At 40.6% G+C, this 12,402-nt stretch overlaps 1 protein-coding gene across 1 annotated transcript in view; it reads left to right on the forward strand.

The window, feature by feature from the left end:
- The window catches only part of STK3 (serine/threonine kinase 3), a 285,278-nt gene that overhangs the window by 38,760 nt on the left and 234,116 nt on the right, over window positions 1-12,402 (forward strand). Inside the window, exon 3 of the mRNA XM_004580628.3 lies at window positions 3,354-3,482. Within this exon, the coding sequence (XP_004580685.1) occupies window positions 3,354-3,482 (129 nt within the window). The remainder of the gene's footprint in view (window positions 1-3,353; window positions 3,483-12,402) is intronic.

The following is a 12,402-nucleotide window of genomic DNA, read 5'->3' on the forward strand; positions in this document are numbered from 1 at the left end:
AGATTGTTTGACATCTCAGTTAACACAGGTCACTGTCACGTCCACGTTTCAATTAAGTAGGTAAGTAAACTGTAAGGGACGTGGCTGACTGAGAAAGTGCACTGAGTCTGGTATTTCTAGGTTTGAATTCATATCAATAAATACCTAGAAATTTTGGAATCCATTTGTGTTCATCCTTTTTTTTTTTGTTGCTATAACAAAGTACTTGAGAGTGGGTGATGTATAAAGAAAAGAGGCAGATTTGCCTCACAGTTCTGGAGGCTGAAAGTGCAGGTTTGGGCAGTTGCATTGATTTGACCCTCACCTTGGCTGCTTCACAACATGACAGGAGCAGATTCTAAGGCGGAGAATTCCTATGGTGAGACAGTCAGAGGGATTTAGGGGCAAGGTGTGTTTTTTGGACCACTTGCTTGCACTGTCACACTTTAGAGCATACTTTGAGCCTATGAACTTCTGGGACACACACTCTAGCCATATACAAACCATGGCACAATTCCTACACATTTTCTGTAGGGTTCTGCTGATAAGCATTGGCAAAAACCTTTTCATGTTTTAATTGTAAAGAGTAGCTAGCTATTCTCAAATAAGGTTTTTCCTAATCACAGATGTCAGCATGGTGTCTGTGGGAATGTGGGTGTAATTGTGAGTCTGGAAGCAATGATAAGTGGTGGTAAAATGATAGGGAGAAAGATGAGTATTCAGGCATTGTCATGCTAATTTTTTCTGGGTTCCTTTTTCTAGCGGGGGGGGGGAACTTTGTAGGATTTAGGCATTCTGGATAATGAGATTAGTGAGAACCTATTAAAATGTCACAGTAACAACTCTGGGTATTTTGCTTTGCTGTTGAATTTCTCAAGTTTAACTTAACAGATCTGGTGATGCTGTGAATTCAGTTGGCAATAGAAATTAATCTGCTAGTATGGATTCAATTGTGAGCTTTTTCAGAAGTCTCAGCTTTGTAAGAAATTAAGGAATTAAGAAGTTCATCTGGGACATTCAGAAGATGAGCTGAACATTGAAGTCCTGAGATTGTGACATTGGCTGTATAATTTTCCAGCACTGACAGAGGCAGCAGCCCATCCTGTATTCCCTGCTTTCTGTGTTCACCAAAAACTCTCTCGACACAGTCACTTGGTCTTCTGAAGCTCTATCTAGACTTGGGACAACTAGGGATGGTAATTTAAGTAACTCATTGGCCCCTGAATACTTCAGGCTATCAGTGTTCTATCTGCTATTCTGCCATATTCAAACCTAGGAAAGAACTAATTCAAGATTCTCACCTTTAAGTTTCTTTCCCTCGGAACCACTTCCTCTGCAAAAATCTAGATTTGAAGCAGGTATGGTTAGGAAAAGAGAAAGCTACTCTGTATAGTTTTGAATATGAATGAGGAGTTTCAGGAGCTCAGATGGATTGTGGAAGGGCAAGTGATGCAAAGGTTATTGAAGCTGCTGCTGACAGTGGGACAAACCAGCACTGAAGAACTCAGCTGAAGTGGGAGTTTCTCCAAAGCTCTCTGGGAGTGTGCTGGAATCCCGAAGCACTTGTGAGGAACTCCTGCTGACTGTCTCAGAAGTTGACCAAGAAGCTACTGTGCCTCTCATGTCTGTCAGTGCATGCGTTATAAATACACCTGCAGAGTGATAATGACTCTCATACATGTTCTTTGCACTGTAAAATTCTCAGTTGGGAAAAGGAATGCTAAGAAATGGGCTTCCTTGCTTCTCTTCTGCAGTGCAAGTGCGGATGGTGTTCCTCGTAGGTAATCTGGCCCTGAATTCTGTATTGGCTGTTGAAGGAGTATGCATGTACACATAACTTTAGAAGGAAACACGCACATGCACACACACCCACACACACCCACACATACAGAGGGCACTGCCCCCCTCCAAGATGACTTTCGGTAGAAAACCGGATTAAATTCCTTCAGAGAACTCAAAGTGATAGGGGATAAGATAGAATTCACGTTGTTGAAGTGGCTACTTTATTACTCATATTGAAAGGTTGTGCAGGGCCCGGCAGCGTGGCCTAGTAGCTAAAGTCCTTGCCTTGAACGCGCCGGGATCCCATATGGGCGCTGGTTCTAATCCCGGCAGCTCCACTTCCCATCCAGCTCCCTGCTTGTGGCCTGGGAAAGCAGTCGAGGACGGCCCAGTGCATGGGGACCCTGTACCTACATGGGAGACCCGGAAGAGGTTCCTGGTTCCCGGCTTCGGATCAGCGCGCATCGGCCTGTTGCGACTCACTTGGGGAGTGAATCATCGCACGGAAGATCTTCCTCTCTGTCTCTCCTCCTCTCTGTATATCTGACTTTGTAATAAAATAAATAAATCTTTTTTTTTTTTTTAAAAAAAGAAAGGTTGTGCATTTGAAAGTGATTCTGCATAGATTCCTAGTGTAAGAAACATATGCCTTCCAGTGGCGGCTTCTGTAGATACAATATACTGAGAAGAGCACATTCTTTGGAATCAGAATGAGCTTGAAATTTGAACTTGTATCTTAATCTCAGTTTCCTTGTATTGTGTTGACAATCTTAGTATTTTTCCTCACCATTGAGAATGCTGGATTTGCTAACACATGTAAAACACCTAACATAGTTTCTGGTTCATAAGAAGGGTTCAATATTTATGATAGTTCTTTAAAACCCTGCTTTCTAATTCATGTTAAAGTAAGAAATGGTTTGCTCATTGTTTTTGCTTTTTAAGACATGACCATTTCATTGGACAAGTTTTAGGAGCTGTAGCAGATAATTGTGGGGCAAGCAGCCATTAGGAGAAATCCCATGTTTTATTTACTTGCCAGTGTATGATCTTTCTCTTGAGGAGAAGATATTGAAAGAAGCGTTGGAAGAGCCAGGGTCTGTAACTCCGGGGGAGTTGGCTAGCTGCAGATTCCCTCCTCTGTCATTCAGGTGTTATGCTGTCCCCAGCGGAGGGTTCCGGTTGACCTTAAGGACTCTGGACAGGAAAAGGCTTGGGTATTCTGGGGATTATTTTGCTTGACATCAGCCTTTTCCGTAACTTGGGACTTTGGCTGCTTTTAGTCTGCTTTTTATTCTTTTAGTTCCCATTTTTATTTAATGCTGCATTTATTTGAGTTCACACATTGTAAGTCTGTTTCATTCATAAGTGAAATACTAAGTTAATATGTTTTATCCTGATGATTTTAAGTTAATTGGAAGTAGTGAAACTATAATTCATTAGCTATTCTGATTTATTTGCTTTTTTTTTTTTTTTTTTTTTTTTTACCGATTACATGGTATTTTGAAATAAAAAAGACTACACACAACTCTTGGTAGACTTTCTACATAATAGTCAGGAAGTTCAATAGAAAAAATAATATCTTTTTTTTTTAGGTCTTATGGAAGTGTATTTAAAGCAATTCATAAGGAATCTGGACAAGTTGTTGCAATTAAACAAGTACCTGTGGAGTCTGACCTTCAGGAAATAATTAAAGAAATTTCCATAATGCAGCAGTGTGACAGGTATGGGGAAAGGTCATTTCTTTGTTTACCTTTATTGACTAGTTTGCTAATATAAATTTTTTTTTAGACATCTGTTTCATTTTGTGAGATCATGTTGAAAGTAAGACTAATCCTTTAAAGAAGGTAAGGGACAACTTTGTAGTGTGGCCTTTTGGACTTAAAATTCTTTGCATCAAAACTAAAAATTGTGTTATAACCTAAAGGCACATGTGAAGGAAATACTGAAATAATTTTTTTTGATGTTAGAGTCATGTAACATCTGTTATATAACAATTTCTACTAATAGAAGTTACATTTTATGTAAATGTGTGTGATTCATTCATATAAACATTTACTGAGCACCCCTACAAGGTAAGGTATTGTGTCAGGATCTTAGAATACCAAATAGCTGAACGACGGTTTTTCTTCTTGAGGGACTGATGGTAGAACTGGGAAGATAGATGCATAGGCAAGTAGCTCTAAGATAGCATAGCCACCATAGTGATGGAGTGATGGAGTGCCAGCTGGGTAAGGTAGGAAGTCTGGATGCTGAGGAAGTTAATTTGGGGAAGAAATGGAGGGGTAAAAAGATAGTAAAGAAAATTATAAATACTAAGTGAAAAACAGCTGCTTTTATAAATACAAAGTGAAAAGCAGCTGTTAACTTCCCATTACACTACAAAATACCTGAGGTAGGCTAACTTCATAATGGAAAGAAGATTGTTTAACTCAGTTTGGGGAAGGTTAAAAGCCCACGTTCCAGCAGTCCCTTGAAGTTGGCTTCTGGTGAGGACCTTGTGCAGATATGTCACCACTGTGCAGGTATGGGAGCAGCGATCACAGAAAGAAGGCAAGAAGTCAGACCAGGCTCCTACAGTCCCTTCTTGGGGCATATTTCCAATGAACTAAGGCCTCTGTGCTTCACTGCCTAAAAATTTCTCACCTCCCACTGCTATACCAAAGATCAAGCATTTCAACACAGGAGCCATCGGGAGATGAACCAGATCTAGAACATTACAGAATCCACTGATGTGTGCTGTTCTGACAGGGATTAGAGTTATTGGAGTGGGATGAATGAGGTTGGGAAGGTAACTGGAGCTGCTCAGGAAGGGTCTCATATATGCAGTGTTAAATATCCTGATCTTTATAAGAGATGTCAAGTGTTTAAATGAGTACTATATTTAGCCTACAACTAACTTCACTAAAGAAGGATTTCTTGTTCTCCCCCAACAAAAGCTATAAGGAGTAGGAGTGGGCATGTGGTGCAACAGGTTATCTGCATCCCATATCAGAGTGCCAGTTGGAGTTGAGGCTTCTCTTCTTATGATTCAGCGTTTTGCTAATGTGTCCCGGGAAGCAGAGGATGATGAGTTAATGGTTATGGGTTAATGCCACCCATATGACAGACCTACATGGGGTTCTTGCTTTCATCATGGCCTAGCCTGCTATGTCACAATGCTGGTCTTTCATCTTTTAGCATTAAACTAAGGATAATGTTTATTTTTTGATATTTCTAATGACACTAAGTCTTGTAGATTTGTTTACTGAAATGTTTGTGCTATCTGTACCTTTGTGTTGATTGCTTGAGAGAGGGAATCACATTTTTATTTCCCAACACCCATTGCAGTGACTAGTGCTGTATTTTTGGTTGAATGAGTGAATAGGATATGGTGTGTATGAGAAGTGCAGGATAAAGCATTCTAGATTGGGAGACTTTGGGGAAATCTTATTCTTGCTACACTAAACTTTAAGGGGAATCAAAAGTAAAGAATTCAAGAGGCAGCGTGATATTCGGTGCCATTATACAAATGCTGCTTGGGGATGTGAGGGCGATCTGGCTGCGACATCTGTCACCCCATTGATTGCCAGGATTGATTTGGCTGATCTGGCTGGCTAGGCAAGTGTCCCCTTCCTCCCTCACCGCTCCATGTGCATCCCTCCTGAAGCTGAGCTCTCGGTCGAAGAGGATGACCATCCCTGCTAGAGGAGGACCAGTCTTTGGTCAAGGATGTACGAGTAGCTGCGCTCCCCTGCTAGAACCTCCAAACAAGTTCTCACTAATGCTGCTTGGGATGCCTGCAGCCCAGATCAGTTGTGCCCAGATCAGCTATGGCTCTGCTATCCATTGCAGCTTCCTGCCAGTGTGAACTCCAGGGGGCTGCAGGTGATGACTCATGTTTTGGGTTCCTACCATCTGGATTGGAGACCTGGCCAAACCCCTGCATTTGGGGAGCAAAAATACAAATGGGTTATCACTCTCAGTATCTCCCTCTTTTCTCTGTCTGCCCTTCAAATATATATATTTTTTAAAAAACAAAATGATGTATAGCAAAATGTCATGTTTGAAAGTTATGAAAATGTTGTTAAAAAGAATATAAATGGAAGAAAATGTGAATAGAGCTTCTGTACTACTTTATAGCAGAATGCCTTGCACATTTCCTGGTGTGTCTGAAATTTTTGTAGAATGAAATAAATAGTGAAAGAAATACTAGGAGAAAGCATTGGGTTTTAGCCAGTAACTACTAATGCAAATACAGGATGTGTGACTGAGAAACTGGCATTAAAATGATTTGGAAGATAGTGTAAATGGATAAATTCCTACTTAAGACAGTCATTGAAATTTTGGTTAGAGAAAATATATGAGCATTTTGGAGAAATTATTTTGCTTTTTATACTCTATAAAAGACTAGAAGAAGTGTTTAACATTTTTTGGTTTGTTGCATGTTGTAAATATTAAGCATGTTGAATGCTGTGTTTTGGCACAAATATTTGAGAGAACCCATATTTTTTGTTATTGACTTTTCACTGTCTAGTCTAGTGCCTGGTACAGAGCAGGCATTTCGTAAGTATTTGTTGGGTGGACGGGGCATGTAATGTTAATGTTAGACTAGACCTTTGTAGGTCAGCGAGTTCCCTGCTTTTCAAATGGAATTCTGCTAAGGAGATAGTCTAGGACTCTTCTTCAGTAAAGAATTGAACCAAATGAGAAATGTCATTATTGTGTTTTATCTTTTTATGTCTGTGGCTCATTCTGAAATGTTGTATGGGGACTGGCGTTGCTGACTGTGATGCTAACTAACATCCCATATGAGTGCCAGTTTGAGTCCTGGCTGCTTTGTTTCTGATCCAGCTCCCAGCACATGGCCCAAGTCCTTGGGCCTCTCTGTCATCCACATGGGAAACCCAGAAGAGGTCTCTGGCTCCCAGCATCTGTTTGGTCCAGCCCTGCGCGTTGTGGTCATTTGGGGAGTGAACCAGCAGATGGACAATCTCTCTTTCCCTGTATCTCCCTCTTCCTGTTCTCTAACTGTGCCTTTCAAATACATACAATAAATCTTTCAAAAAATTGTTGAGGGCAAGGCTTCTGGTGCTAAAACATTTTTAAACATTTAAAAATAAGATCTCGTCTCATGTCTGCCAGTATCCCATATGGGTGCTGGTTTGTATCCTGGCTGTTCCACTTTCTATCCAGCTCCCTGCTTATGGCCTGGGAAAGCAGTTGAGGATGGTCCAAAGCCTTGGGACCCTGCACCTGATGGGAGACCCAGAAGAAGCTTCTGGTTTCAGATCTGCTCAGCTCTAGTCATTGTGGCCACTTGGGGAGTGAACCAGTAGATGGAATATCTTTTTCTCTATACCTCCTTCTCTCTGTAAGTCTGACTTTCCAATAGAAAAACAAATCTTTAAAAACAAATACAATCTGGAGCCTTTGTGTGAATTCCTTGAGATCACACAGCTAGTTAATAAGTGAGATGCAAAAGGAATCATTTGTACTAACCTCAAGGCCACAGTTGAAGGAATTTGTGTCTGTAAAAAAAATTCCAACAGTTGAAAGTGAAACACTTTTTTAAAAAAATAACTACTGAAAAAGTGGACACGTTTCTTGTATTTTATAATGCAGATTTAGAAGGCCAGTGATGCTTCCCACCTTAATCACCCTCCTGCCTGCATTGCTCAGCCACCTTCCTTGTTGCAAGGTTAGGACAGTTATGAGCAGGGGGGTGAGAACTGGTCCACAGTATTTGTGAATACTATGTGCCGAGTAGTGTGGATGCAAGGCAGGCATAAATGGTAGAAATCCCCTTCCCTCCTGGCTCAATCTCTTTGTACGCTAGAGAGGAAGTACCTCACATCTTTGTTTTATATGTTCTCTCTGGCATAAGGCAATCTTCATGCATTTTATAAGATTGATAGCCCTTTCAGTACTGTTTTTGTTGCAACTCATGGGTTTTGATATTTTTGTTTTTATTTTCATTTCTTCAAAATAGTTTCTTTTATTAAATTCTTCATTGACACATAGCTCAAACAGTAGCATTATTTTCTCCAAGAAGGTTTTTTTTTAAATTTTCATTTCTTTAATGACAGATTGGTAATTCAGTAGCATGTTATTTAACTTCATGGCAATGTAACTTTTTAAATTTTATTCCTGTTGTTGATTTTATTTTATGGCTTTTCACTTAAGGGAAAGTATAGTAACTGTGTAATAAAGACTATTTTATTCAGATGTAAAAGTATGTATGTGTTACTGGTTACTCAAAACCATGTCAATTCCATATTGTTGCAAATTGCTGTTGATGTTATATTGGGACTCTTAATTGACTGGGATGATATTCTACCAGCTCTAACTTCGGACCAGAAATGGTCTCCCCAAGAAACTGTTCAACCCATCTGGACAATAAGTAGCTGGACTCTATGCTTGGTACACGTTTGCAAGGAAAGAGTCTTGATTGAATTTGAACTGTAATACTGCAGCAAGGTGGAGGAATCCACCAGGGGGGAGGGACGTGGGAGGGGTAGGGGGATTCCCAGAGCCTATGAAACTGTCACATAATGCAAAATAATTAATTTTAAAAAAGTATGTATGTGTTTCTATTTCTAGATTAAAGATGGACTCCCAGTGAAACTGTTAAATGTATCTTGACAATAGGATGCTGGACTGTCTAACATTGTCTGTACCCACAATGTCAGGATACACTTAAACAGTAGAATGATGAACTTACAACTGCTTATGAAGGACTATACACTATTGTAATGATATACGGGAAATCAGTAGGGGGAAGGAATTGGGGAGTAGGTAAGGAAAGTCCCAGAGCCTATGGGATTGTATCATAAAATAATAAAAAGATTTTATTTTTATTGGAAAGAGAGGAGGAGAGGAGGAGAGACAGAGAGGAGGAGAGACAGATATCTCGTGTCAGCTGGTTCATTCCTCAAGTGACTGCCATGGCAATAGCTGAGCCAGTCCAAAGCCAGGAGCCAGGAGCTTCTTCCAGGTCTCCCATATGGTTGCAGGGTCCCAATACTTTGGACCATCCTCCACTGCTTTCCCTGGCCTTACGTAGGAGGCTGGACGGGAAGTGGAACAACCAGGACACGAACCAGCACCCATATGGGGTACCTGTGCATGCAAGGTGTGGATTTAGCTGTTAATCTATTGTGCCAGGCCCTGCTCACATCTCAGTGAGAGAAACATGTTGTTAAGTACTGGGGAACACAATTACTCATTCAGTTACTCATTTAACCATTACATGTGGAGTACTTAAACCTGTGAGTAGCCTTCCTGGGCTATTCACAACAGATGCAGTAATGAACAAGGCTCAGGGTTCAGATGGACTTGAGTCAGATGACAGTGGCAGACGGATGGGCCTCTTGTTTCAGTAAAATCTGATAAGAGGTATGTGTGTTGGAAGAGATATTTAATCCCCCTCATGTTGGGGAATTAGGAAAGCTTTCATGGGAAGGCGTACCAAATTGAGTCTTGAAAGATAACTTGAGTTTGCTGGGCCAGGCAGAGATGTGAATCATGAGGGGATAGAGCATTTCTGCCTGGCCTAATCAGATGTCACAAAGCCCTCCCTTTCCTGTATCAGAGCAGTCACTCATCTGTTTGCTCATGTTGTGTGAAATTCCATTGGATACTTTTTTTTTTAAGATTTTCTAAGTTTTTTTATTGGAAAGGCAGATTTACAGAGAAGAGATACAAAAGAAAGATCTTCCGTCCGCTGGTTCACTCCTCAAGTGGCCACAATGGCCAAAGCTCAGCTGATTCAAAGCCAGGAGCCAGGAGCTTCTTCTGGGTCTTCCATGCAGGTGCAGGGTCCCAAGGCTTCTTTCCTAGGCCACAAGCAGAGAGCTGGATGGGAAGTGGAGCAGCTGGGACATAAACTGGCACCTATATGGGATCCTGGTGCATACAAGGCAAGGATTTAACCACTGAATCATTGTGTCAGGCCCCGCAACACTTTCTAATGCCATAAAAAAAAGTTTGAAAATTATCACAATGGGGAATTAATGATGAAGCTTGGCAACTCGTATTGACTCATGTAAATGATTATCCAGTTTGGGATGGTCAGAGTAATAAACTGCTTTGAGAAGAATGCAGTTCTCACAGAATATTCATATTGCTTTTGTAAAAATATTATATTATCCACTGGTAATTTGTAGAGCACTAATATGATTTTATATTAGAATGACAATTTTAAAACTTGTTGGAGAAGGAATGAGGGAAGAGGAGAGGGACACTCCTGTATATTCTCTGCTCGGATGCCCTAAGTAGCTGGGGTCGGGCCAGGCCAAAGCATGGGGTTGAGAACTCCATCTGTGTCTCCCTTGTGGGCAGTGGGAAACCAGTTACTTGAGCCATTGCTTCCTCTTTTCCTTTGTGTGCATTAGCAGGAAGCTGGAATCAGGAGTGGCGCTTAGACTTGTTCGCAGGCTCTCCAAAATGGGATATGGATGTGCCAAACAACTAGTAGGCCAATGCCTTCTCCATACAAATTATTTTTATTAGAAAGAATCTTATTTTTTTTTCTAATTGTTTTCTTCACTTGCTCTTAAGCAAACAGAAGGCAGCTTCTCCAAGTTAGAGTCATTGATTTTCATAGAAGCTGTCAGTCCTGCTGTTTGCTTTACTGTTAGTCTGGCAGGAAAAAAGCAAGCCAAACTCAGTTTTGCTACTATGCCCTCATGGTGTAGATCACCTCTGTGATCCCAAAAACATGTGGGGATTCTCCCCACCAGCGGCACACTCCATCCAGCTGGATATTTTCTAATTCAGTTCAGTTCTGAAACTACGTGAAGATGGCATCAGACCCCCTGCTCTTCTTGGCCTTCAGATTGTGGTTATAAGCCCCAACTTGTTTCACTTTTGATTGACCATAAATTGAGATTCCCATGATCCACTTCTCAGGTTCGATTGGTTTGTTTTAGTGATTTTCAGCTCAGGGAAAAAAGACTAAGTTTACCGGTTTATTATAGACAGTATTACAGAGGTTATTGATATGGAGATGTGCAGGGTGAGGGATGGGGGGTAAATGGTGGAACTTCCATGCCCTCTCTAGATGTGCCACCCTCCAGGCACCTCCATGTCTTCAACCGTTCTCAAGCTCTTCAAAGCCTGTCTCTGGGGGATTTTTATGGAGACTTCAGAGCATAAACATGAACTGAAGCATGGACAACAGTTTTCAAAGTCATTGGACAAAAAGGGTAGCATGTAATGCTGGTGGACTTGGTGGTGAAACCCAGGAAGGCCTGTCTGTTTAGAATCTGGCCTGTGCGTGTAGCATTGCTTCCTCTTGGATGTGGAGTAGGACTGCTTCTGAAGTAGGACACCTTTACCATCTTCCATCAGATAAGGTAAGTCAGAGAAATTCTTGGTAGTTGGTAGCTCCAAGCAGGGGAAGATTGGAATTTCTGTGACTCAGCTTGGGAAAGAGAAATTCTAGTTGTGTGGCCTGCCTTGGAGAGGGAGTTATGAACTAGGAACTGTGGATGAAAACCAACATATTTGTGTCATTATCTTAAACTTAATATATGTGGAAAGATAAAATATATGTTTACTATGTGTTTTTCAATGAACATAATCTTGAACTCACTGTTAACACGTTAATACTTTTCGAAGTGTTAAATGAGAAAATTATCATTTAAGGGATTTTCTTAAGGATGTGAAGTCTGCTAAAGTGGAGCTTAACTCTGAAGTATATGTGAGAGTTATGTGTAGACCTTTTAAAATACCTGCTGAATAAGACCCTCTGAAGTGTGAGGTGACAGGCAGTTCTGATTCCTAGCTGAGTATATGAGTAATATTCCCTGTGAATGTTTTTACATAGGCTATTAGACCTCAGAGAACTGTTTGTAAATAGAAGTTCTTTTCATTTTGAAGTTGAATGTATGTTAGTTTCATTGTGTAAGTACTTCCTAAAAATGGCTCAAGTGACCATTTACTAAATCTTACTATGTGCTTTCCATTCTTAACCCCTAGCATATCTCTACATGCCTAGTAATGTAGGGCATGAGATGGGAAGTGTTGAGAAAAATGACTAAAGAGGCAGACTTGAAGAGTCTTGTTTGTGATATAAAGCACTTAAGAGTTTGTTGTTTAGGTAATGGAAATCTAACGGATTTTTTTAAGCCAGGAGAGCAATATGAGTAACTTATTAATGAAACCTAACTTTGTCAACTGTGTGATTCACAGATTATATTGGAGAAGAAAACTGTGACAGAGACTAGTTGGGAAGCAAGGCTGTGCAAGAGGTGATGAGTAGCAGTAGGGGTTAAAGAAGACTGAGTTCTAATCCTGTGGCTGCCTGTTCTGGTTTGGGACCTTAAGTTCCAACTGCTGACTCTACCTTTTAACATCAAGACAGCTAAAACTAGAAAGTCTACCCAGAAGTCATCTCTGACAGTCTTAACTCTCTCTTTTGATGATTTCTCTGTATGTTCCTTTATCATACTTGACTTTTCCTTTTTTGGAGGTGGGGAGTTATTGAATTTCAGTGTCTCATTTCTTTGACATTGACGCTTAGCAAAGTAGCCATATATATATTTTTTGGTAATAGCTGTTACTGCTATTAGATCCAAGTATCTATTCAACGCACTGTCCCTTAAACATACCAAACTAAGTTTTCCCTTTTGGTTTGTGTCCTTTGCTGCTCAGCTTTCC

The sequence above is a fragment of the Ochotona princeps genome, chromosome 9 (genome assembly GCF_030435755.1).
Source record: "Ochotona princeps isolate mOchPri1 chromosome 9, mOchPri1.hap1, whole genome shotgun sequence".
Taxonomy (NCBI): domain Eukaryota; kingdom Metazoa; phylum Chordata; class Mammalia; order Lagomorpha; family Ochotonidae; genus Ochotona; species Ochotona princeps.